Source organism: Opisthocomus hoazin, chromosome 3, assembly GCF_030867145.1.
Source record: "Opisthocomus hoazin isolate bOpiHoa1 chromosome 3, bOpiHoa1.hap1, whole genome shotgun sequence".
Lineage (NCBI taxonomy): Eukaryota > Metazoa > Chordata > Aves > Opisthocomiformes > Opisthocomidae > Opisthocomus > Opisthocomus hoazin.
In genome coordinates, this window is record NC_134416.1 from 25432599 (window position 1) to 25456413 (window position 23815).

Here is a 23815-nt window from a genome sequence, read left to right on the forward strand (position 1 = left end):
CTTACTTGTGATGGTTTCTTTTGAGCAGCGTACTTCTTGTAAGGTCGTCATTCACAATGCCAAGTTAGAATCTCATTCTGTAGTAAGTTGTAGCAGTTCCAGGAGAAGATTAGCCTAGCCACCTGTTACTAATAATATAAACTTAAGCATTAAACACAAATGAAAAGAGCATCTAGATCCATATCTGGGTTTTAAATCCTTGATAGCAAGATGTGTGAGCCCTTGTCATTGCCTAGTTAGAAACAGACCTCCTTTGAGATGGTCAGTAAGAAACGTTATTACAAAAGACATGTGTTGGAGTTGTGTAATGCACCAACATGTGATCCTGTTTGACCGCTGGTATATGGTGCTCATTCTCACAGGTTTTGGTGGAAGGAACAGTCTCTGCATAGGTCTCTGGCTGTGTCTTGAGATGGCTGATGAGCCCTGGGATAGAGGCAGGATTGTAGGGATACAGGGGAATGAGCAGGGATTGTCTGCAGTAGACAGTGTTGTGAACTTCTGTTATTGTGAATGTGTGAACGCAAGGCATTCCTAGAATAAAACCAGTGACACTTCACGTGGTAGTTATTAAAAATTGAATGCCTAGTAACCAAAAGATCGTGCTTTTTGTACAGTAAAAATCCTTCTCTGGACAAGACTGCTTAATCCTCTGAGTCAGCCATTTCTAATGCTGTGTTCCCTAACAGATTCCCTAAGAGGTAGCCTTTTCCTCTCTTAATAAGAGACCAACTGTTTTTTTAGCTTTGCTACATTTGGGGTTTTTTAATGTGCTGAACAAATCCTTCTTGTCAGAGGCAACTTTGAAAGTCTCAGTAGCTCTTTGGTGACTAAATTATTGAATTCTTACTGAAAAAGAGTACAGTTAGGGTGCTCTAAATCAGCAGATTTGAAAATGAGAAAGTGATCTGAAATTGGATGCTGTTCCTTTGTTCCTTAATATTCACTACAAAGATCTTTTCTGTAGCTTCCAGTTTGTAGTGTGTCACGGAGCTCTGAGCACGGTGAGCTTATGCAAAACTTGGTGGGGTTTTTTTATCGAATTTGTGAATGGTGAAACAATTCCAGAAGTTTCACTGGCTCCAGGAATCTGCTTTTTCCTGCAAGAGGTGACCTTGCTGGTTCATCCTTATGTTTGACTGTCATTTAAAACATAGAATGGGGGAGGGAAGGGGGGGGTGCTCTTAAAAATAAATTATTGCTTGATCTGAATCTGACCTAGTGTACAATACCATAGAAATAACCCTGTCTTCACTTGGGGCTGGTAGGACCTTCAGCTCAGCTGGAGTGCAGTCACTAAAAAGAGCATCCAAGCAAATGACCAATGGCAGCAAAAGTGGGAAGAGCGAAGAGGATGTGAGCTGTTTAATTTGCTGCAGGACCTTACTGGAGTGGAGAGTTTTGCAGGACTAAAACTATTAAATGAACAGGCTTTTGATGCAATACAAACTGTGTAAGTTAGCGGGTTAGCTGTCCCGCTGTCCATCTACAGAAGGGTTGTCCTACTGCTGCTGCCTTGCGTTTTTCCTCCTTCAAGGGAGTACTTTCTGCAGACTTGCAGAATGAGAGGCATTTTGCTACCCAGCTTATCCCATAACTGGCTCTGCAAGCTGCTTAATCAAAATTGGTAAAGCAGAGGGAGAAAGGAAGCAATGATGGTGGCAAGTCCTCCTTTCACAGGGGAGAGAGAAGAACCTGGCAGGGTGCGGTGGGGGAAGGGAAGGCAGATGTGTTGGTGATGGAGGCAGGCATGGCCCTTAGCTGCTGTATTTAAAGGGTGCGGTTTCTGTGGAATCACAGAAAGGGGTTGGTGAGTTCCTTCTGGAAGGCTCTGTGTTCCGTGGAGGGAATGCCAGTGTCTGCTGGACCTGCTGTTGCAGCCTTAGAGCCCTGCAGTGCTCTTTCTGAAGTCCCCCAGAAGACAGTTCAAGAGTGCCCTTATTTTTTCCGCTTGTGCAAAGATCTTCATATTTTTTTCTGTTAAGTGAATTTGAGAAAGAGGTGAAATTGGTCTGGCATAAATGAATCCTATTCAAAATTCCTCACTTCCCTGTAAAAGAATTAAGCTAAGCTTGTACAGTTCTTATGTTCAGTCCTGTCCTGATGGAGACAGACGGGGTTAGCCTTTAATTTACAATCTTGCTGAAGTGTACAGCTACAATTAAGAATTTTTTGAAATTGGATGGTAAATCCTACAAAGGACGTGGTTCAGACGAGATCCTGTGAACACGATAAAAGGTTCGGTGTACAACCTTAATTTTATGTAATGTCAACTGTAAAAACATTAAAGCTTTGGAGACAGTTTTAAAGACCTAAAAATATTTAGCACTCTAATAAAAATGTTGAAGAATTGGGTGATACTAAAGGTTTAATGGAAGGTGTGAAGGATGATATGAAGACCTAAATGTTCGCAGGTATTTCAGGGCCCCAGCAGGAAAGTAAGAGCCCCCCTCACTCCTGCCTGTTTCCCCAGATAAGAGGTAATGTGTCTGCTGGAGCGAAACCAAACCAATTTTTATGTTTTGTAAGAATATGCAAGTCATTTAACCTCTTGCACATGGGGAAACTGAAAAAGGAGGAAAAGAGGGGTTCTTCAGCTTCGTCCAAGGCTTTTGTGGGTGTGTCGAGCGCTAGCATCTGCACCAGCCTGAAGTAAAAGGTCACTTTGGTGGTGGAAGGAAGCAGTGAGGCAATTCTGCTGAGGTGAACACGGCAGCTTCAGAAAACAAAACCTTGGGTTAGTTTGGTTTATTTCTTCCCACTCTTGACTACATGGTAATTCCCCACTGTACACCACAGAGACCTATTTAATCAATGTCTCCTGGTTTGGGGTTTGGTTTTTTTAATCTTAGTGAACAATGTGTTTGTTACTGCCTCTATCAATGTATCTTTAGAGTACTACTGTAAAACAATGCAGCACACAGAGAAATCAATTTATTCAATAGCGACAGAGTGTTGTTCCCTTGGGTTAACAGGCAGTCTAAACGGCAGTCACTCCCTTCTGTCACACGTTCCCTCTAGCACGTGTCAGAGGCTTACGGTGATCCCCTGCTGCCCCGCAGCCGCCCAGTGCTAAGCTGATTTTGCTGGATCCTTTGGTATTCTGCTCCTTCAGACCTCCCTATCTTCCATTCCAACTGCAGCAAACGCTCCGGAGTTTCTCAGCAGCCCAACGCCTGCTCCTGAAACGAATGGTGACTTGAGTGATTGGTACTATATCCACCAGCCGCTTTCCTGGGCGGAATGTGCCTTTATCGGCAACTAAATCAAGGGTTTGGTGCAGAGGTAATCTGGATTGCATGCGTTGTCTTCGCTGCTCTGCAGAAGTCCAGGAAATGTGGATTTCACTGGGTGCTGGGGGAGGAGGTGGCAAGGTGGTGGAAATCAAGATGTTCCCGAGTCAGGCAATGTCATTACAGTTGCCAGTTTACACTAATTAGGTGTCTACCCTTGAATAAATAAATAAATGATCAGTCCTTCCACCTAAATGCATTTCCTTCTTGGAAGCATTGTTAATGATTGCTGTGGGCTGAAAGACGGCCACTTACCATTTTGGATTCAGATTCTCAGCAAAAAGCTTTTCTGAATTCTGCATCCAATAGACATATTTCTGCTTGGAATAACTGCAAAAAACAAACCAATGAATATTTGTATTTATTCTCAATAGGTCCAGGAGTTGTGGTCCAAACTGACATGTTAGAGAGAGCCCCAGCCTTGTCCTTGGGACCACATTTCACTAGGCTTTCATAGTTACGGGTTTCAGGGATGTGGCAAAGCAGTTCTGGCCATCCTACTTGGGATGAAGTAGGAAGTTCCATTTCTAGGACTGATCCTTCTGCTGGAGTTGCTCCCCGAACACAAGCAACATTTTCACCCCATGCTGGAGTAGTTTACCAGTGAACTCAGCTTCCCAGGTACCTGAGCTGTCCCTGAGAGGCGGTTAGAAATGCCTCAAATCCAACACAGGCCTGGATTTACTGGAATCTGAGGCTACTCTCAAAAAAGTCTTATATCAATTTTTATGATGTGTGTAAATGGGCACTTTGAATTAAACTGTCCTGTTTCCCTTGCTTCCTTCCCATTTTCGCTTTGATCAGCTTGTCCTTTCCTTACAAAGAGAAGCACCACATCCTATCTCCCGTTACATCAGTTAGCTGCCTCATCGACATCATGGCAGGCGACACCAAGAGCCCCACACCACCTTTGCGATGAAGAGCCCTCAGAAGGCTGCAAGGTCTGGCTGGGAAACGCTGCAGGTTGTCTCTGACAGAGTTTCAAGGCAGCGTGCTAACTTCACGAGGTTCTGTAGCTCAGCTGCTAGCAAAGGAGGCGAGTCTAGGACCTCCCTACTCTCACACGAAGACCTGAAACCTGGAGAATCCGTGTATGCCCTACTCCCGCCAGCTGACGATTTGCATTTGGGATCCTGTCTCTTCCGAGCTGCAGGTCAGCATCTCACTCGCTGCCTCCCCTCTTCACGGGTTTTTCCTCAACTGACAAGCCAGGAGGAGCACACAAAAACCCCGAGGTACGATTCCTCAGCAAGGCAGGCAGAGATTTCAGCACACCGGCAGCCCAGCCGCTGCTCTGTAGGCAACTGGGAGTCCGTGTGGTACGACTGCCTCTGCAGAAGAAAGCTTTTAGTCCCTCTCCCCTTCTGTAGGATGCGGTCGATAATGATGGATAGTAGCTCTATCCAAAAGAAAATGCAGCTAGCAGGGTTACACATCTTAGGATGTGGCATCTGAAGTGAATACAAATTTGAAATAAATGTTTTCAGCTACACTAAGATGACAAGGCGCACGTGTAGTTGGAGCTCCTTTTGAAGAACTTGGGCAACAAGAACAAAAGAAAGAATATTTTCAAAAAATAATTTGACTTTTCTTAGACTTCTCATTTGTATTGGAATTGAATGTAATCATTAAGAAAAAAAGGAAATTACAACCTGGGCCAACATAATGGGCCTGTCCCACATTAAGAGCAGTGTATCTATGCCAAATAGTCTCATACTTCCCACATAACCTGCTAAAGAGACATCCCTAATCAAGTCATGTTCCAGCTGGCTATAGCTGTCCGGAGGTACGTACGTTTTTATAGCTTGGAGCACACTTTAAAATGTTCCATGTGATATCCAAGCATTCAGAAAACAAAAACGATGCCCTGGGCAGGCTAACTGGTTGTGTCGCATTGCAGTGACTGGGACCTTGGGTTCCACATGGTCTAGGTTAAACCTGAAGTCAGCAGATGACATAAAACAGAGATTACTGTTCAAAAAGTGAGCCCCAAACATATTGCATTGTCACATCTGTAAGTGGAAGCTTGCTTAATCCCGTCTCTTGCCACTGTGAGAGATTTGCCACCAGAGGTAGCTTGGTTTCCCCTCCTGTAGTTTTCCAGAGGCGAACCAGGTTCAGGCAGATGAGAAGAGACCACCAACCTAGAACGACAGCAGAAGCGGAAAATTCCTGTCTGTGGCCTAGAGCGTAGGTCTTTCCTCTGTCTGCCTATACCTCACATTTTTCCATCAAACTCGTCACACCTTGCCTGCCAGGTTACAAGCGGAGATGTGGACTTGCAAAGTGGCTTGGGGCGTGAGCAGGGATGCACACAGGGGCCTTGCTCGGGAGGGGAAGGAAACCTGTTCCACAGCTCCCTAGGGTGCGGGTGCCTCACCTCCCAGGTACAGCAGGGCAGCCGCAACACCCGGAGCTACGAAGTTAGCTCTGAAAGAGGGCAGTTGTATGGGTGCTGGAGAAGTTGTCAGACTGGTTATATTTGGCTGCACAGATGACGAAGAAACCAAGTTATCAAACACGTTACACAATGTTAGTTTACTTACTCTTTTCCATTTTCTCCAGAATGTCCACAGTTAATCCTGCTTCTTGTAAAATATGTACAAACCTTGTTCCACTGGGCAGGGGTTTTCCCCAGGTCAGTTAGTGAATCACAGCCTTCCCTAAATAATTTTCTTCCTCTGACAAAAGGCCTTTTGGTGAGGCCGGAGTACTGCACTTATGTCAGGCCCCGGTTTGCAGGGGAGGCATTTCAGCTGTGTTATTTCCGTGCTGATGAACTCATTCATGTCTCCAGCAGGACTGCTTGGGCAGAACTGCGAGGACTTCCACGGGGATTCACATGAGAAGGCCCAGCTCCCGCAGTGCCTTCCCCTCAGCAGCACCAGCAATACGCTAAAGGAAGCTATGGAATACAGCAAGTGTGACTCATCTTTACCGTCTGGTAATTAGCAATAAACAAAAGTCCCAGGCCAGAGATGGACCTGCAATTTTAACTATATTTGACCTCTTATGGGGCACTGTGTGAAAAAAAGGACTTTTCTTATAAACCTGTTGTGTGCCCCTTTTACCGGATGGTCTCGAGTTCTCGTGCCTTGAAAAATAGTGAATTATCATCACTTCGCAGCGAGTTATCACTTCATAGTCCCCTTCCCCGTGCTATCCGCACCTCCTGCCCTGCTCGGCACCGGCTCCTCAGCGCCCCGGGTCACCCCCGCCGCCCTTCCCAGCCAGGGCGCTTCCCCTGCGGGCCCCGCTTAGGCGCTTATTGACCATTAATTCCGTCCCCCCGTTGCCCCTCACCCTGACAAGGCCCCCGAAGCGGAACCACCCCCCCCGCCGACCGCCTTTCCGCAGGGATTTCAAAGAAAAGCCACGGCTGCGCCCCACAGACCCTCCCGCCTCAGGGCCCGCTGCGGCTGCGCCTCAGCGGCCGCCCCGCCTCGCTGCCCGCCACCGCAGCGCCCCCTGGCGTCGCGCCTTCTCCCACCTGTGCTGCCCGCCGCCGCCCTCCCTCGGCCCCGCCGCCGCCGCCGCTGTGAGGGGACGGGACGGCCCGGCGCGGTCTCGCCATGAAGCTGCACTTCAGCATCACCGCCGCCGAGGAGCTGCGGGAGAGGCGCGGGGGACGCTACGTGGTGGGCGCGGGGCGGGGAGCGGGCGGCGGGGGTTCGGCGGTGCCGGTCGCGGCGCTCTGACGGCGGTGTGCTTGCAGCTGTACTCGGTGTGCCTGGAGGGCTTCCTGCTCGGCAAGGCGCGGTACAGCCAGCTCCGCCGCTGGGACGCCCAGGTGAGGGCCGGCGGGGCGGGGGGCACCCCAAAAAGCCTCGGGGGGGCGCCCTGTGAGGGCTGGGGAGCAGGAGGGGCTCTCCCGGCCCTCACAGGCCCGGTGTGGCGTGAGGGCAGCGATTTGCTCCTGCCCGGACCCACGTCGGTGAAGGCTTCCTTCACGCTGGCAGCTGAGGGAGGATGCGGCTGGTCCCGGCCCTCTCACCGTGCCTGGGCCCCCGGTGCGGGGCTGTCAGGGGGCCGAGCTGCTGCTCGCGGGGCACCCTTGTCTGCAGGGCGAAATCCGGCGGCGGCTGAGGGGCAAACCCAAAACAACCCCAAGGGATGTGGCAGAAGGGAATGGTAAACTGGCTTAATGGGAAGCACTGGCCAAGCAGCAGCAGCTGTGGGCTCCCAGTGCCTCTTTTCCTTGGCCTCCAGGAGAGAGGTGCAGCTGCTTTACTGGTGGGCCTTTAATCCCATGAAGGGCTCTATAAAGTGTATAGAGGTCAGTCCAGGCAAATGGCACAGTCCATTGCAGCAGTTTTTTGGACAAGCCAGGGGTTAACCGAGCGTTGGATCGTTTTGCCCAAATTGCCTAAGCACATACCTCAGGAGTGACCCTTTCCACACAGGCAATTACAGAACACCTGGAACACAGGCCTAGAGTATTCCAAGGAACAGTGGGTGTCAGGGAATAATACATGGTCCCAGCTAGCTGAGGTAGATTATTTCAGGGTGAATCTGCCTGTTTATCTCTGCTTTTGTTTTGTTTCTTGACTGAGTTCCCTCTGTCCCATTCCCCTCTACCCTTCCTCTGGTTTTCTTAGGAACATGGAAAGGAGCATGTGATGTTGAGCTCTTCTGTGGAAGCAGAATGGCTGCCAGCCTTCTCTTTGCTAGCCTGATCTCTCTGGCCTTTGCCGGTCCTTGGCTCCAAGTGAAATCTCTCCCAGCTCTTCTGTCAATCTGGGTGCACATCATGATCCCTGAAGCATGGGATGTTCTGTCTGAACATGAGGAAGAACTTCTTCCCTCTGAGGGTGACGGAGCACTGGAACAGGCTGCCCAGGGAGGTTGTGGAGTCTCCTTCTCTGGAGATATTCAAGACCCGCCTGGACAAGGTCCTGTGCAGCCTGCTGTAGGTGACCCTGCTTCAGCAGGAGGGTTGGACTAGATGACCCACAGAGGTCCCTTCCAAACCCTACCATTCTGTGATTCTATGATTCTGTGATCCCTGCTGAGCAGCCTTATTTTACCTTGGCAGCCCTATTTTAGGACCTTGTTTGGTGAAAGCTTCTTGTGGTAGCTGGTTAGGTATGTGCTTCTTCATTTGGCAGCCTCCTTGCTGTGCTCGCTGTTGCAGTGATGCAACCACTCTGTAGCAGTTGTTGAGCCAGGTAACCCATGATGGGGATCAGTCCATCTCCCCAACTCTGTGTGACTGCACAAGCAGTTGGAGTAGCGCAGCTAAAAGGCAGCCGAGTTAGCAGTAGGGCTGCCTCGGGAAACAGTGTTTGCTGAGGTGTGCTCTTGTGCCCCAGCTCTGCGATTCTTTTCCCTGCGGGAGCTCTCACAGCGATGTTTTGTTCTGGTTAATAGAGCATTTTGGATAACATATCTGAACTGATAAATCAATTTATGTATTTGCTTGATTTTTCATTAAGGCTTACTGTTTCTTGCTCAAGAGGTTTTAACTTCATTAATGCTTTCAGCTAAATCTTTCCCTTCTCTACATAGTCTGTAACTGACAGTTTGTCTCTTGTTGGGCTTTACAACTTGTTAGTTGATTTTAATTTTAATTCCTTCATTCATTCTGTTGGTAGCAGCCATACTTGGGTCTTGAATCTTACAACTACACTGGTGTCCCTTAATTGTCTTCCCCATACTTACGTGAGGTTGCTCATCTGTAATTGTTATAGCCTGTTTCTGCCCATTTTGCTTGGAGTACTTCGTTAAGGTAGAAAAATATACACATACAAGAAGTCTTAAACTCCAGAATACAGTAATTTCACCCTTGTGAATTTCACCATGGCATCCACAGAGCCTCCCAGATGCAACAATTCTATGATGGATGCAGGACGTGAATTAGAAATAATCTTCCCCCGTGGACAGATTTCTGCATGAATTTACTTCACAGTATTTCTTGGAACACTACTCTGGAGGATCTGTCTCTGGCCTCTGTTGGATGTGATGCTGGACTACTTTTGCCTCTGATCTCCTTCAGCGTGGCGATTTCTAAAGCACTGCTCTTCCATCTCTACAAGCTCCTGTCCTAATTTGTGCCACAAACTCAGGACACATAGTTTTTGTTTGTGATGCTGTGCCTTACCTGCCCCTTTTCTCTTGCTGTGCATTTTCCTGCTCACCCTCGCTTTATATTCTGAGAGTGCTTCTGTTTGACATTCCCAAACTCCATTCCTCGCTGTCTCCCAGAGCCGTTGTTCTCTACAAAAGGACTATCTGAAGGGAGCAACTGTTCACAAGCTGGTAGTAGGCCGTGTAGTGTAATAGGGCGTAGGAAGTTTCAGATACACTGTTGAACGGGGAGGTGCAGGTATACTAACTCTGAGCAACATCTCCTTACCTCTAGGTGCCTTATCTCCAAATGGGATTCACAGCCTTAAGCTGAGTACCTGAGGCAAAAGGTATAAAGCGAGGTGTGAACAACCAAGAATTATATCCTAAAAGAGATCTTGCTTAGGAGGAGTTGCTTAGGCGGGACTGGCAGAAATGCTGAGGAGAGCAGTGCAGCTTTAGCCCTTCTTTTATGGAGACAGGCACTTGGCGGTGGATTGCCAGAAGGTGCCTGTCTTGGTCTGAGGTTTTACTCCCCTGACCTCCCTCTGGCAGATGGGGCTTTGTGTTGGCTGTAAGAGGGTCCAGAGGTGGCTCTGCCTTCTCCCCTTTTGCCCCTTCTTTTAGGAGCTAGAGTATTCGATTGTGGGAAATACAGTTTTTGTTCCCTCCTCTGTCTTGGGTATTTTAGGTATTAAGTATTAGCAGCAGGAAGGACAGCTGAAGGACCAACTAGTCTCCCTTTTCTTGGGACGAACGCCATACGTTGGGCAGTGTTCCTTATTGTTTGCACTTGCTGAACTAAGGCTTGTGTAGCCATGCTCTGCAAATGACTGCAAATAGCTTCAGCAGGAGTGCCAATGATAGATGGATGTTCATTTTAACATCCATCTGAGCTTTGGCCCTAGATTTATACAAGGACAGCTAGGCAGTGCTCTGTACTGTAGTTATGTTCTCTTCTGGCTTTAGTTCTGTGGGGACTGCACACTGACCAGAGCACCCATAATAGAGCTGTGGATCTTTATGGAGAGGCAAGGCTCTGCTGCAAGAATATGCAAGTGACAGAAACTTCCAGGGTTGGGCTAGAGATTACCTGGACAGTAGTTTGTGCACTAAAAATTTTACTGGATTTCCTCAAAATTGAAAAATTGCTGAAGACACAGGCTCTCCCTGCTTTCCACCTTTGTGATGTTTGGTGTTTGCATTTGGCTTTTCAGTTTGGCAGCTTCTTAGTGTGCCCCTCTCTAAACAAATATCATAATAATGAACCCATATTCTGTTGTAGGACTGAAAGGAACAGACTATTTCTTGCAAATGTTGGAGTCTTCCCTGGTTTACTTCAAGGGAGTAAATAGGAAGTGTCCTCTGTAGGATTAAGACTGAAATGCAACACTGATGGATTCTGGTCATGATGCCAGCCTCTGCTGAGGCAGTTAGAAGCATCTGTGATTGGTATGAATGGCTCTTGGGAAAATAGTTCTAAAAAATCCATTAAACACATTAAAACAGTTGGCAAAAAGGAATTAAATACAGAAAATGTGTTTTTTTAAACTTCATTTAGCCTGTCATGTACCAGAATAGTCTCGTACCTGTGATAGCTTGGACAGTTTCTGCATACATGTATTTTAATTTTCACATGAAACATGTTTAAGCATTTTTAATCTTAGAATGGTGTCTCCTCCTTTTTTTTTTTTTTTTAATATTTAATCAGGTAACTGAGAAGGAAAGGCCCAGAAGCCTGTTCATTCTGTATATAAGCCATACGTTATAGCTTTATAGTTATAATGCTGCTCTATTTTTTTTCAGGTTAGCAGTTTTGTTTCTGGTGCTCTGTCTGATCTACACACCAATGATGGAGCATGGCCCTGGGTGAAATAGCTTGTCTAGACAGCATAGGCAGGACCTGACACCAAAAAGGAGACCTATGGGATTAGACTAAATAGGAGATGATTAATTCTGGTCAACTACACTTTAAAACTGATGTCTCCTGCTGAGGAGTGGAATGTTTATTGCAGAAAGATGAAAAAGAAACAGCATCAGCTGTGGTGTATGTCTTTACTCCCCTTTTTGGAGAGATTAGCTCTTAGAGCTTGAAACTGTCGTATTTAGGGAAGCTACTCTCTCTCTTCTAGGTGGAAATCTTGGAGGCAGAATAAATACCTCTTCTGCCAGGTTGGAAGATCCTGTCTGGGCTTCTAGCCCAGTCAGATTTAAGCTTGTTTTTGTTATCCAGTCTACTGTGGGCTTCCCTGCCACTGGCTTTTGCGGCTGCCTCTGGAGTGGGGAGCTGGAAGTGGAGGTCTGCCCAGCCTCAGTGCTGGGTTGTGGGCTGTGAGGCAGGACAAGCCCAGGTGTCTACTGTGTGTTGTTGACGAGAGCTGCATCTAGTGTCTGCAAATAAGCTGCTTGGTCAGGCAGGTGGAGAGGCCGAAGGATCGGAGTCCTCCCTTGGACAGCTTATAGAGCAGGATGGCTTGGAAGTACCTGTCTGGTCAAGTAGGTCCAGTCAAGAGAAAACGGCAGTGCACAGAGCACCCTGGCTTGGGGCTGAGACATGTATCTTCTGTGGAGTGGTTTTAGGTTGCAGAAGAAAACCCAGAGCCTCAAAAAAACAGTCAGAAGTAGATTTTGGGTAGCAGGACAGGGCAGCAGGCAGTTGGCACCTGGGACTACCAGGTACGGTGTTGTTGCTGACTTGCGTTTAAAATGTAGCCTAGGCTCTTGGTTTTGGGAGGACAAATATTAGCTAGTTTTGTTCTTATGGAATGAAATTTCATGCTGGTGGCTGATAGTCTGGTGGACTTCCACTACTATATGCAAATACATACTTAAAGTTTATGGGCATTTTTCTTTAATTCTTTGAGATGTGAAAAAGTCTAATCAGTTGGGAGAAGTGTCTCTTCTCTGTAGCCTAAATCCTGACACACAATTGCATTTCAAGAAACTTAGAAAGCAGCCAGCACTGAGATGAATTAATTTTTTTTTTTTTTTTTAAAGTAGGCCAGAGTCTTGGCTTGTGCAAACTGGTGATAACAGACGGCACCATTTTGTGTAGGTGAGGCATGGCCTGAACACAGAGGGAAGAGAGGACCTCCTTGTTGTCAGCATGGCTCTGGCTTTCTGACCTCTGGCAAATTTTTTTGCTGTATGTCCTCAGTTTGCCTGCCTGTAGAGCAGAGATAATATTTTTCAGTCCCTGGGGGAAGATCACACATGTGAAGGACTTTGAAGATAAAAAGCACTCTATACTAGCTATTACTGTTAGCTTTACATAAAACTAAAGCAGGTAGTATTATCTAACTCTTTTATGCTGTGTATCTCGGAGCGATTCACACATATCTAATAATCAAGAACTCAGAAATAGCAGTGTGTTGCCAATGTAGGGAAAATGGAGCTGTGAGAATATGCCTCACTCCTGGTTTTAGCCATCAGGTGGGAGAAGGTATTGCTAATTCCTGAGTAGTAAAAATGTGTTTTTTCTTCAAGCTTCAGTTACTGGAGTCGTGTGAAAGACTTCGGCAGCTGGGGCTAGAGGGGAAAATCTCAGCTCTCACAGGATTTAGTGACGCTAATTGCTGAGTTGAATACTGGTGCTTAAAATTTGATTAGTAGTAATGTCTCAGCATACTACAGGAGTTTCATTTGACTGATCAGATGCCATATTGTTTTGATTTAGGTGAAATAATATTTCCAGGCAAACTTTCTGTATTTTGCTGTGTTTAGTAATATGCATATTGGGAAGGTTAACACAGTTTATCCTTCGCTTGAGATAATTTGCCTATAGCAGAGAATTTTTACACTTCCAAGTGACCAACTACTGCCCGAACCTATATTGGAACTATCTTATGTTATTGTAAGATAATGTAATTTTGGTTCTCTAGTCCTTTCAGGTCCGTTTATAAATGAGGTAGTGTTTGTATAGAGACATTGTGCTCTTATTAGCCACCTGACATAGCTGGAGGAAGAGTCAAATTTTCAGATAGTTTGTGTTCCTGAAAGATTCTCTGGTTTTTGTTGTTTGTTTTTTTTTTAAATTTTCCCCTTTGACAATATTAGATGTCTGCTAAAAGTTATTACCTCTCACTGACAAAATAATAAAAGCCTCTGAGGTAGCAGAAGTCAAGGGCAGAAGTCACCAGCTCTTAAAAAGTAGTTCTGTGGGTATAGATCAAAGAAATCTTGTTTGGATGTATTGGGAAGAGAAGACATCTGTAACCATATCGTGTTTGTCCATGAGCCATGTAAGACCTAGTTGATAAGGTTAATACAATGCTATTTTCTGACTCAGAGCAGGGGCTCAGAAGGGGTAAGACTGTGAAAATGAGAAACCCATCAGAAGAGGTTGTTCACTTGTGCTGTCTTCTGGTGGCTGCTGGAGCGAAGGCTTTGCCTTTGCTGTGGGCCCTGAGGGTCATCAGGGAGGAGCTGGGTGGGTACCCTTGCCCTTTGTAAATCATCATGTCTTGCTGTTGAAATAAGAGAGCATTGAACGCTCCTTGGAAGCTACAAATATTTCTTCACTGAAAGCTCCTTGAAAGCTACGAATACTTCTTCACTGATGCGGAGCTCTCCTTTGGCTGTTTTGCAGCTGAGGCAACTTTTTGGGAGTGCTGTGCCTGCTTTCCCTCCAAAGTTTTACCTAGCAATGACCAAGTCAATGGCAGATGAGAGACAGTCACAGCTGGAGCAGTACCTTCAGAATGGTAAGCTTGGCTATAACAACCTGATCAGCTTTGATATGTAGGGCTTAAACCTTTGTGGATGTGTCAGCAATTGTGACTGCAGAGTGCTTTGCCTTCTATCCTGAGCAGAGTAAGGGTGTATCTAAAGGGCTGGGGCTAAGTGTTGCAGCCCTGTCCTGCCTGTTGATTCAGTGGCTCTAGAACAACAGCATATCATATTTGTCTTATTTCTAGAGCAGCTGCCTTTCAGCAGCTGCCCCAAAATGTAAGGGTGCAGTTTCCTGCTAAATTTAAGCCAGCTTGGCCTTCTGGTGGCAGCCTGTAGTCTGGCCATTCTCTGGTCTTCCAGATCAGTGAGCTGAGCCACCCATCCCTGCTGCTTCACAAGTGCCAGAGCTGACACAGGGCCGGGTGTGAGAACTGATGGCTGGTGGGTAAGAGGGAGGCAAAAAAGACAGGCACTTGGACTGGTGTAAGTGTAGTATGGAACTGGGCTCTGTATAAACCTTTTCCTTTCAAAGGTTTCCAGGCAGACTTGTGAGAATTATAACAAGAATTTGTAGAAAAATTAAATTTCAGACGCAATATGGTGTGTTATAAACCACATCTGCAGCATCCCTAGAATGCCTCTCATCAGTTTCACGTAAGCCAAGACAAAAAATTACAACTATTTCAACTACCCAAAAAGAAGGCTGTGTGAGGAGATGAGCTTAAAGAGGTTTTGTAGTCTCTGGCCTCAGATACTTTGTGCCAAGACTTACAAAACAAACTCATGATTAGTCTTTAAAATTTTACTTGATCATTATTTTATCTTTTTTACTTGAGTATTCAACAGTTCCTTTTAGAGTTACTGGCCATGAGTGACCATGGAGTTACATGGCCAAGAACCTTACTGTAGTTATGCTTTGGGAGAATAGCAACACTACATGTGTCTTGCACTGTTCATGGCTTCAGTGGTTTAACAACAGGCTGCTACAAGTAGCTGTGCAGAAACCAAAGGATGAGTAAAGTAGCACTGACTATTTAACCAACAGTCATGTTGTATACATCTCGTTTTTAGACACTAGCCAGGTTTTTAATCTTTTGGCTAAGTTTCATTCCTCCCTCCCCATTTTCTTTTTGCTTTTCAGTTACTTTGGATTCAAATATTACCAATAGTGATGTCTTCAGAGGTTTTTTCCGAAAGCTACAGCAGGTAAGTTTTGAATTTTTCAGCCAAATAGTTTGTTATATGAAAGAGTGGAAATATTATCCTACCTCCTGAGTTCAAGGCTGCCTTTGCTGTCTTCCTTTCTTTGTGTTCTTGGCGTATTGGTCTGTCTTGTAAAGCAGTGAGTTCTGATGACAGAATGCTCTCTGTGAAGCCTGGGTGGCAATAATAATAGTATTGCTATTGTTTTGTCCATGTACAAACTTGTTTCTCACATGGCAAGAACTATTTGCTTTGTTTTTATATCCTGTGGCATATCTGATGAATCTTTTGCCTCTAAACAGTTCCCAGAAGAGTCTTTGTGAGAGCTCAATAGAAGGATTACACGCATTCTTGGATTTTGCAACTGTAAATGCTTTTTGGTAGTGTCAGTGCTTTGGACTGATAAGTGTATTGATGACTGCTGTGAAAATGTCATGTTCTTTTACCTTGCAACTGTAGTGATGTGCAGAATCTGGCATGTGTTTGGGTTGTTGCAACCTAGATGTCTTTTGAAATCCATGACATATATGAGCTTTCTTTGGCAGGGATAGGCAGCTGAAGGAAGAGAGTAGGAGGAGGGGAGAGAAACAATAGTCATCAAATTCAGTGAGCATGTATATTATCTGCTGTAATGTTAATGTTGTCATAAATGTAAATTCAGAAGACAGTCATGACTCCTGGAGGACTTTTGGGTGTGTTCAAGAGATATTCAAGACCTGCCTGGATGCGGTCCTGTGCAGCCTGCTCTAGGTGACCTTGCTTCAGCAGGGTGGTTGGACTAGATGACCCACAGAGGTCCCTTCCAACCCCTAACTTTCTGTGATTCTGTGTTTACCCAGTTTTGCAAAAGGTTGGAAGCTCTGCTTGTGCTGCCTGGATGCAGACTGGCTTCAGCCAGACAGCTGATGAGTCCAGTTAGCATGGTGTGGAGCTGAAAGTAGTGAGCCTTACTAAGAAATAGGGTATTTGTCTTCTGTTTAGTCCCAGCCTAGTGGAGCTGCTGGACTTCCCATTTGCTTGGAGCTTGGATAGTTCTTGTTTGTGGCTGACTGCCACAAGGTGCAGTGTGTCCCTTTCCTTCCCTTACCTCCTTTCCAGCTGCTGTGGCTCTTATGAGAGTAGTAGTGTGTTGGCGTGGATGGGTGCAGTATGATTCCAACAGCATTTTCAGAGAGATGGTGCTGCTTTCTATTTCTGGGAAGTGCTTGACGTGCTGCTGTAATTTCGCTTGCAGAGAGAGGGGAAGTTTTGAAGGACCAAGTAAGACTTTTTGTGACTCAAGAGCTCTTCACTTGCTCTGTGTGATTAAGATGTGTAAGGGGAGTTCAGAAGGGCTGTAGAAAAGAGTGTGAACAAGTATTTGTAACGAATTCTAGAAAGGTTTTTTCTATATACTTCATAAATAAACTATCCTTTTATTTACAGTCTCTTACATTCAGACCTACTGAAGCGCTCAAGACAGTGAATGAAAAGCCCCTTTCTGATTTGTGATTTCTTTTGTGAGAAGCAATCTCTCTTTAGTTCTGATCCAGTGTCTGTTATAGCCCTAATGATAACTCCCAGCAATTACTGCTGAGTCTTAATTAGCCTTGATTAGACTGATAACAGGTCTGCTAAGGAAAGTTAAATCCGTCAGGAACGCCTGCAGTTTGCCCTCAGACACTACCAACTGACGTTCTAACAAAGTTCCATCAGGAAATAGCTCTTTAAAATGTATGTTTGCAATGTTTAAAGATGTCTTTCGGCATGCCAATATTGTGGATTTCTTTTAACATACCAGCAGAAATGATGTTGTATATTTTTGGTTTTTCTTTACTGCAGGCCTTTTTGGTGAAGAGGGGTGACTTGATAAGTACATGTGTAATACTTGATTTACGGTTATGTACGCGTGTGTGTGCGCGTATGAAGGCATGTGATGACTTTGCTGCCAAAAGCAGTTATTTTGTAGGGTACAAGGTAGGCAGTGAATTATACCTTAAATGTTCTGCAAGGTCAGTACGTTCTCAAGACGCAAAATTAACACAAATTTCTGTTCCACAATAAAATGGATTTCCATACGTGATGTTTAGGCTTCTTGCTTGGCAAAGACAGTAGTTCTCCAGCTTTCTTTGTTTACAGTTTAAACTTGTAATGGTTGTGCTTACATAAATTACGGCTTCATGATACATATAGCAGTAGTGCTTTGTGTTCTTTCGTTACGGTAAAGAACGAACTCCTCAGAGAGCTCAAATAACTGTGTGAAAGACAGGAGTGCATCCACTGTCATTAGCTGTGCACAGTGCCTGCAACTGGTGTAACTGACGGCTGAGTAAGTATTCATTTTGGCTACTAGAGAATCTCGCTCAACAAACTGGCTTTGTTGTGCATGTTCCAATGTTTGTTAATATACTGTGACTTGTGAGATGTTTTATGGCAGAGTGATAAAACTTCTGTAATGGCATTGAAAGACCTGGAGTGAAGTTCATCTTTAAAGCGCCTCGGTACTGTTCTTTCCTTGTCCATTGTTGAAGATGTGTAGGCAGCACTTAGCGTCCTACCCGTTGCTGAGGAGTGAAAACAGGGTTTCAGCATTACTGCTACTTAGTGTTAAAACCAGGCATTCCCTACAACTTGCTCTTGTTTATGTTACATTGCAAGAAGGGTGATTAATGAATGATTCAAGAATAAAACATCATTAAAAGGATGAAATAGCATGCTCTTCTTCTGTCAATGACACAAACCGGCTTTGACTAGTCAGCCTTGGCTGCCTGAAAGAAGCTAGTGCACACCTGTACAAGCAACCCGCCAACTTATGTGAGAGAAGTGGCAGAGGGACCCCACTGCAGGTGATGATGAACGGGAAGCAGTCAGCCACTGTTCTGCCACTACAGCTATTTATTGAGCACAGATCTGTCTGCAGGTAAAACCAGTGCAGCTTTTATAATAGAAATCTTCAGTTTTAATAGGGTAAGAAGATGGGGAACCAGAGGTGAATGAGATTGCTCGGCTATTTTTTTTTCCTAGAAATTCTGTGTCTGACTTTTTTCAGCTTCATGTCTATCTTTCATTATGAGAAAGAACAGAGCTGTCCCATCAGGTAGTCTGTTAGTGCTTGCTTCATTTTCTTGGCTTGTCTTAGGACCAGCAGTGTTTAAGCTTCTAGCTGAAGATATTTGTATGTGTTAATGACTAAAATAGAAGATGCAAAGGAAAAATGAAACTGAATTTAAGACCTCTTTGGTCCTTATCCTGTGTTTTGCTTCTGAACGGGGTTGTGAAGGATGTTCTGAGACCAGCCCTCCCTGGAGTGGGAGTGCTGTGAAAGCACCATGGCTGCCTGGCACTGTTCAGCATGACTCATCTGTACCTGCACTCGGCATTGCACCAGCCAGCTGTATCCCTCGATTGTATCTCACAGGGCAAACTTCAAGTGAGGTCAAACCCGTGCAGGTTAACCCTGCTTCCCAGGCCCCTGTTTTTGCCCAGCACCACCTTTACCTGTTGCATGGGTTGTTAGGGTTTGCTCCTTGTAGCAGGCGTGCTCTGGCTGCTTCCCCAGCAACCTAATCTCATGGGAGAAGTTGTCGGGACAGCAGGGCTCCTGACACATCGGGAAGCAGCTTGGCACAATGGAAGCTTTGCTCAAAACGAACATTGCTGAAATACCTACCAATGTTACCATGTAGCAGAGCTGAGCAACCTAACCCGTAACCTCCCTGCGCCTCCACTCTTCCAAACTCTGCAAACTTGGCCAGTGACCAAGCTGGAGAGACAGATTCAGGACGTGCCCCACTACCTGCAGCCCCTAAAGACAAATGACACTGTTCTTGCAAGATGAGACCATTGTGGCTGCGTTGTCTTCTGCTTTTTCATCAGCAGAAGGATGGTATGGGCAGGTATGTACATCCCTGTTGGTTTAATTTTAATGCAATTTGTCTATATCCTTGAATGTAATCTGAGATCATGGTCTGTCTCTGTATTGGGCGTCCTTGGAGCAATGTGCTCTATTCAGGATGCAGCTGTGAGGGCAGCCAGTCATTATGCATTTCTGGCATAGTTCATTGCAGCAGCAGAGGTTTGGAGTTAGTGATCTAGGAGGCTGATCTTTTCCAGGCTGTTGCTGGTAAACAGTAGCCTTTAGCATGAGCAAAAGGATTCAGGTGTTGGTGAAAGGGCAGATGAAAAGCTTCTGAGCTCTTGAGCAAATCGAGCCAACCAGTGCCTGATAACGGGCAAAAATCAGTGTTTTTATGTGGCCCTTCATCAAAGGATTCCAATGTATGGTGGTTTTCCTTCTGAAGAGCAAGCATGAGGCCAAGGATTGCATAACATGAGAGCTGTGGTGTGCATGCTATTGAGAGCATAGGTGAAATGTAACCCAGAAATCTGCAGGTGTTGCCAGGAATCAAAGCTGGTCTGATCATGGGCTGCACTTTCTTGGCTAGAGCCCCTGTCTCTTACCACGCAGCCTCTGCTTCTCTGCACTCACAACACACCTATCATTTGGGCACCGCAGTGGAGGAATGCATGTTTGTAATATTCACTCACAGTAACTCATAAATGGTTTTGGATGTGTATGTACACAAACAGAAGTCAGGTTGAGTATCTATGACTTCAGCACTGCTCTAAAAATGTTATTTCTTTCATATCAAACTAGACTTGGTTTCTTATTTATGAACTTCTATTTCAAAAGTGCAGCTGGCCAGAAATCTGAATTTCGTGTGGGAAGTTCCCATACTTTCAGAGTTCTATTGTGTGCTGGCCAGGGGGGAAGGTTTCTGGCATAGAAAGTTCTGAAGAATTTTAATTCAGGGATGTCTGTTTTATTTTTGTTTCAATGTCAAGATGCAGTTCAGTCCCCTGACCTGCTGTTCTTTTCAAATATGTTGTAAGAAGGGCCTCCATTCTTGCCCTTTTTCCTTTTATGGGCCATGCTTCTTAGCTGAGCAACAAATCCATTGAGAGCTTGCGGAGGGTTCAGATTGGTGTTGGCTTCTGTTAAAACAAAATCACTTAAAGTTTTCTAATGGAAAACCAGGAGGGGGAAAAAAAAGATACCGAGTTATCTTTCTTCCTGTGGGAGAACTATGTAATAGATATTTGCGGGGGGGGGGAGGGGGGTGTTTGTTTTGGGTTTTTTGTTGGCTTTGTGGTTTTGTTTTGGGTTTGGTGGTGTGTGTGTTTTTTTTTTTTCCTTCAAAACTGTTGTTTTCATCAAAGCCAAAAAACAAAGGAAATCGCTCACCAGCTCTGTATTATTCTGTATTCTTACATTAATGACTGAGCTGTGCTTCAAGCTACTGGGGCAGGCAAGTGGGGAGTAGGCAGAAGTTCTACATGTTTCAGGAGATTTTACCACAGCTAATAGTGATAGCGTTAAGGGAAGATTCAAATCAGCAGTATTAAGGGATAGTGTCTAATTCTGTCCAAAGTGTCTTAGTTAGTTGCTCCTGAATTTCAGGAGCAAAAGTGTAGGAAATGTGAAAAATGCTATGGAACATGTACTGTTGCCAAAATACAGGGTTTTTTGATGTTGGTGCCTGTTCTGAGTAGACGAGACAATGATTCTATTGCTTTTTCCAAAACTAAAATAGCAGCTTGGGAGAAGATCTGAACTTTTCTGACTCACTGCTGCAAATTTCTTTAAAAGTATCTTTCTGTCTGTTTTGGAAGTGGTTGGGATTGCCATGTGCACTTACTAAATGGTTTATTGCTACAACTGAAAAATGCTCTTCCCCTTGTATTTGTATTAAACTTATGCTGGATTCTCTTGTGTTGTTTTAGGGACAAGTCTGTATTCGTATTTCTTCACTTAACACTGTCTTCTCCTGCCTTACAGATTGCACTGTTTCCTCCTTTTGTTTTTATGTAAGTAATTTTTTTTTTTTGGTCTGAACAATACTTCGTTGATAAGAGGATAAACACAAATACTTATAACACTGAAGAATGTGTGGAGTTTCTGGCATGGACAGCTCTGCCTTCTGGGGTAAAAGCATGTGATAAAGGGGGAAAAAAATCCCCAAACCCAACAGTTTAAAATAATTCTTATTTTTGGTTTGCTGTGTCATAGCCATATTAAGAGAACAGTCATCAAAGGTTGGAGATAAAAGTAGGGAATTTGTCTGCAAGATTGAAATGAAGCTGTGCCTGTAGTTCAGTAGAATCAAATACGATAAATTAAAGCCGTTTTAAAAAGAAGACTGTGGAAACCACTGGTTTAAGTATTAAACAGTGATGCTTAAAGTGACCATTCTGGATGGGACTGAGATTTTCTTTTCTCTAATACCTCCTTTCTTGTAGATCCTCAAATTAATCTGCCTACTAATATGTTGCATGATATTCTTGGAGAACTCAAACTGCTTGGAAGTAGCTTGAAAGTTTGGACCATGCCTTGCTTCTTCCCCTCATGACTGCTGAATAGTGAGGTGGCAAGTAGGGTAGGACGCTGCGAGGGGTGACTCCGTTTGAGTGGCAGAAGGTTAAAGCGACCTTTGTGTGTCTCTGACCCTGGGCTGCCACAGTGGACAAGGTGGCCTGTACAGGAACAGCAGTTGGGGTCTGGCAGAAGTAGATGCATCAAGTCCTCCATGCCCTTTCCCTAGGGGGTCTTCAGCATTAGCAGCCCACAGCCAGGAGCGCTTAGTGCGGTGTGTGAGCCTTTCCATTCATCTTCACTCCCCAGCACTGCCGAGTCCTGGGTAGCAAACTGGCTGTGTAGTGCCCTGCTTGCTCTTTGTCGAGAGTCGGTAATGAGTTACATGTCTTTATCTCAGTCTGATGTTTGTATCCCAGGTGTGTTCCACATTTCACATGCGTTTTTATCACATGTGAAATGTTTCGTACCAAAATATGTGCACCATGCACCAAAGGCATTTGTGGTCTGCTCCTTCCCATTTGAGGAAAGTATTAAAGTATTCAGGTGAGTGCAGGAGATGATCCTTGATGTAAGAGAGAGAGGGGCTTTTTGATCTCCACAGAAGCGAAGTAATGCTTGTTTTAATTAAGAGGAATGACTAGACCTGTCTCGTGGATAAGGAGGAAATTAGTTTGGGAATAAAGATTAAATCTGTGTGGAGCCCCAGAAGGACTTCAGACAGGGCATTGCCTAATGCCTTGAGAAGAGGTTCTCTTGTTCTTTAATACGTGCCATCAGAAGTGTAGGCATGCAGCTAGGTGAAATACTGGGTGTCAGGAAAATCTGTGGGAAGTCTGTTTAAATAATAGAGATTGTTTTGGTTTGGTTTTCCTAAAGACCTTTTTTCCCCACATATTCTGCAAACTTTTGACAACATGCTCTTAATTTTCAGATGTTGTGGAAGAAAACACTTTTTGTTTGCATTTGATCTTACCTTGAAATAACTCTTAATTAAGCCAGATTTACTGGAAAATGTGGTATTTCTGACCTAAAAAAGTTACCAATCTGAGCTGAGTTGGTTAATTGGAGTCATGCATCCTAGCGTGTTCTCCAGGGTACCCAATGAGGGGTAATGGACCACATAGCATAAATGCCAGCCCTGCCGCCCTGCTCTTGCTGACATTGCAGGAATCAGAAGGTGCTCCTATATACAGGCACCATGAAGACTCTGCAGCAAGATACCGAGAGTACTGGAAACCTAAGGGCTCCCAGGGATTCTCAGGTATCTTTGACCAGGCTAGCAAAGGTGGATACAAAACATTAAAATTAATGTTGCGTGCAGTATAAACCATTATAGCATTTTCCTACACTGTGAATATCAAGGGAAGTACCTCTCCTTAATTAATAAAAATGCCAGAAGGACTGTTGCTGTCCTCTGATAGAGCAGTCAACAGGAAGAGGAGCTGCAGCAAGGAGTTTCTGCCACCTCATCCAGATGCATCCCCAAGGAAGTTCTCAAAGTAGTTTCCATCCTCTTGAAACAAATACCTGACTTCTTGTGCATAGCGAGGCATGGGGCTTTCTGAGTTTGAACTCAGGAAAGTTTTTTTAGGGAAATATGAAGTCTTGATATAAAACCAGTGGCGAATACCCCATTCCTGTGCACTACCTTACTGTTAGAAATGTGTGCTTTACTTCTAGTCGGACTGCATTTGTTGTCAGCTGGCAGCCAGTGGATCTGGATTCTGTGCTTTAGTTTTCCAGATTGCAAATCACCCCTTTATTATGTCTAGACACAAGACAGTTTTCTGAGGTCACTTATTTGAGACCTGTTTTCTCATGACCTAAATGTTTTCAGGTTTCTTCTTTGTATCTCCTCTCCATTTGCTGTGCTTTTGGACCTTGGGCACTGTCACTGCACAGTATTCCAGTAGCAGTGGCTCTGGTATATTAAGACACCACAGCCTCATTATTCTCGCTGGAGATTTTCTTATAGGTAGGGGGGTGCCTTTTTTCCTTTTGGCAAGATTGTGGCTTTGAATATTCACATGCAGCTGTTTATCCACCTCCTCTTTTCCAAGTCTCTACTTCCTAGAACAGTGACTGCATCGTGCCTACAGACACTGAGACACTAGGTAACCTGTGCTCAGCTAAACATCGAAGTGACCCTCTAATTTGGCAGTATCTTCCCACTTGTATCTTCCCACTTGCTGTTCTGCGTGTTGGTTTTTTTTTGTCGTCTGCAAGA

General features: G+C 44.9%; 1 protein-coding gene across 6 annotated transcripts in view; it reads left to right on the plus strand.

The window, feature by feature from the left end:
* The first annotated feature begins 6789 nt into the window (after positions 1 to 6789).
* The window catches only part of SNX31 (sorting nexin 31), a 32491-nt gene continuing 15465 nt past the window's right edge, over positions 6790 to 23815 (plus strand). For 3 of the 6 annotated variants that reach the window (XR_012763402.1, XM_075415775.1, XM_075415778.1), the window contains exons 1-5: positions 6790 to 6931; positions 7009 to 7083; positions 13948 to 14062; positions 15172 to 15236; positions 20997 to 21080. Coding sequence is in view for 5 of the 6 variants with exons in the window: in XM_075415775.1 (XP_075271890.1) it covers positions 6866 to 6931; positions 7009 to 7083; positions 13948 to 14062; positions 15172 to 15236; positions 20997 to 21080 (405 nt within the window). In the remaining variant the exon portion in view is untranslated. The remainder of the gene's footprint in view (positions 6932 to 7008; positions 7084 to 13947; positions 14063 to 15171; positions 15237 to 20996; positions 21081 to 23815) is intronic. The other 3 variants (XM_075415780.1, XM_075415777.1, XM_075415776.1) reach the window with 2 other exon arrangements.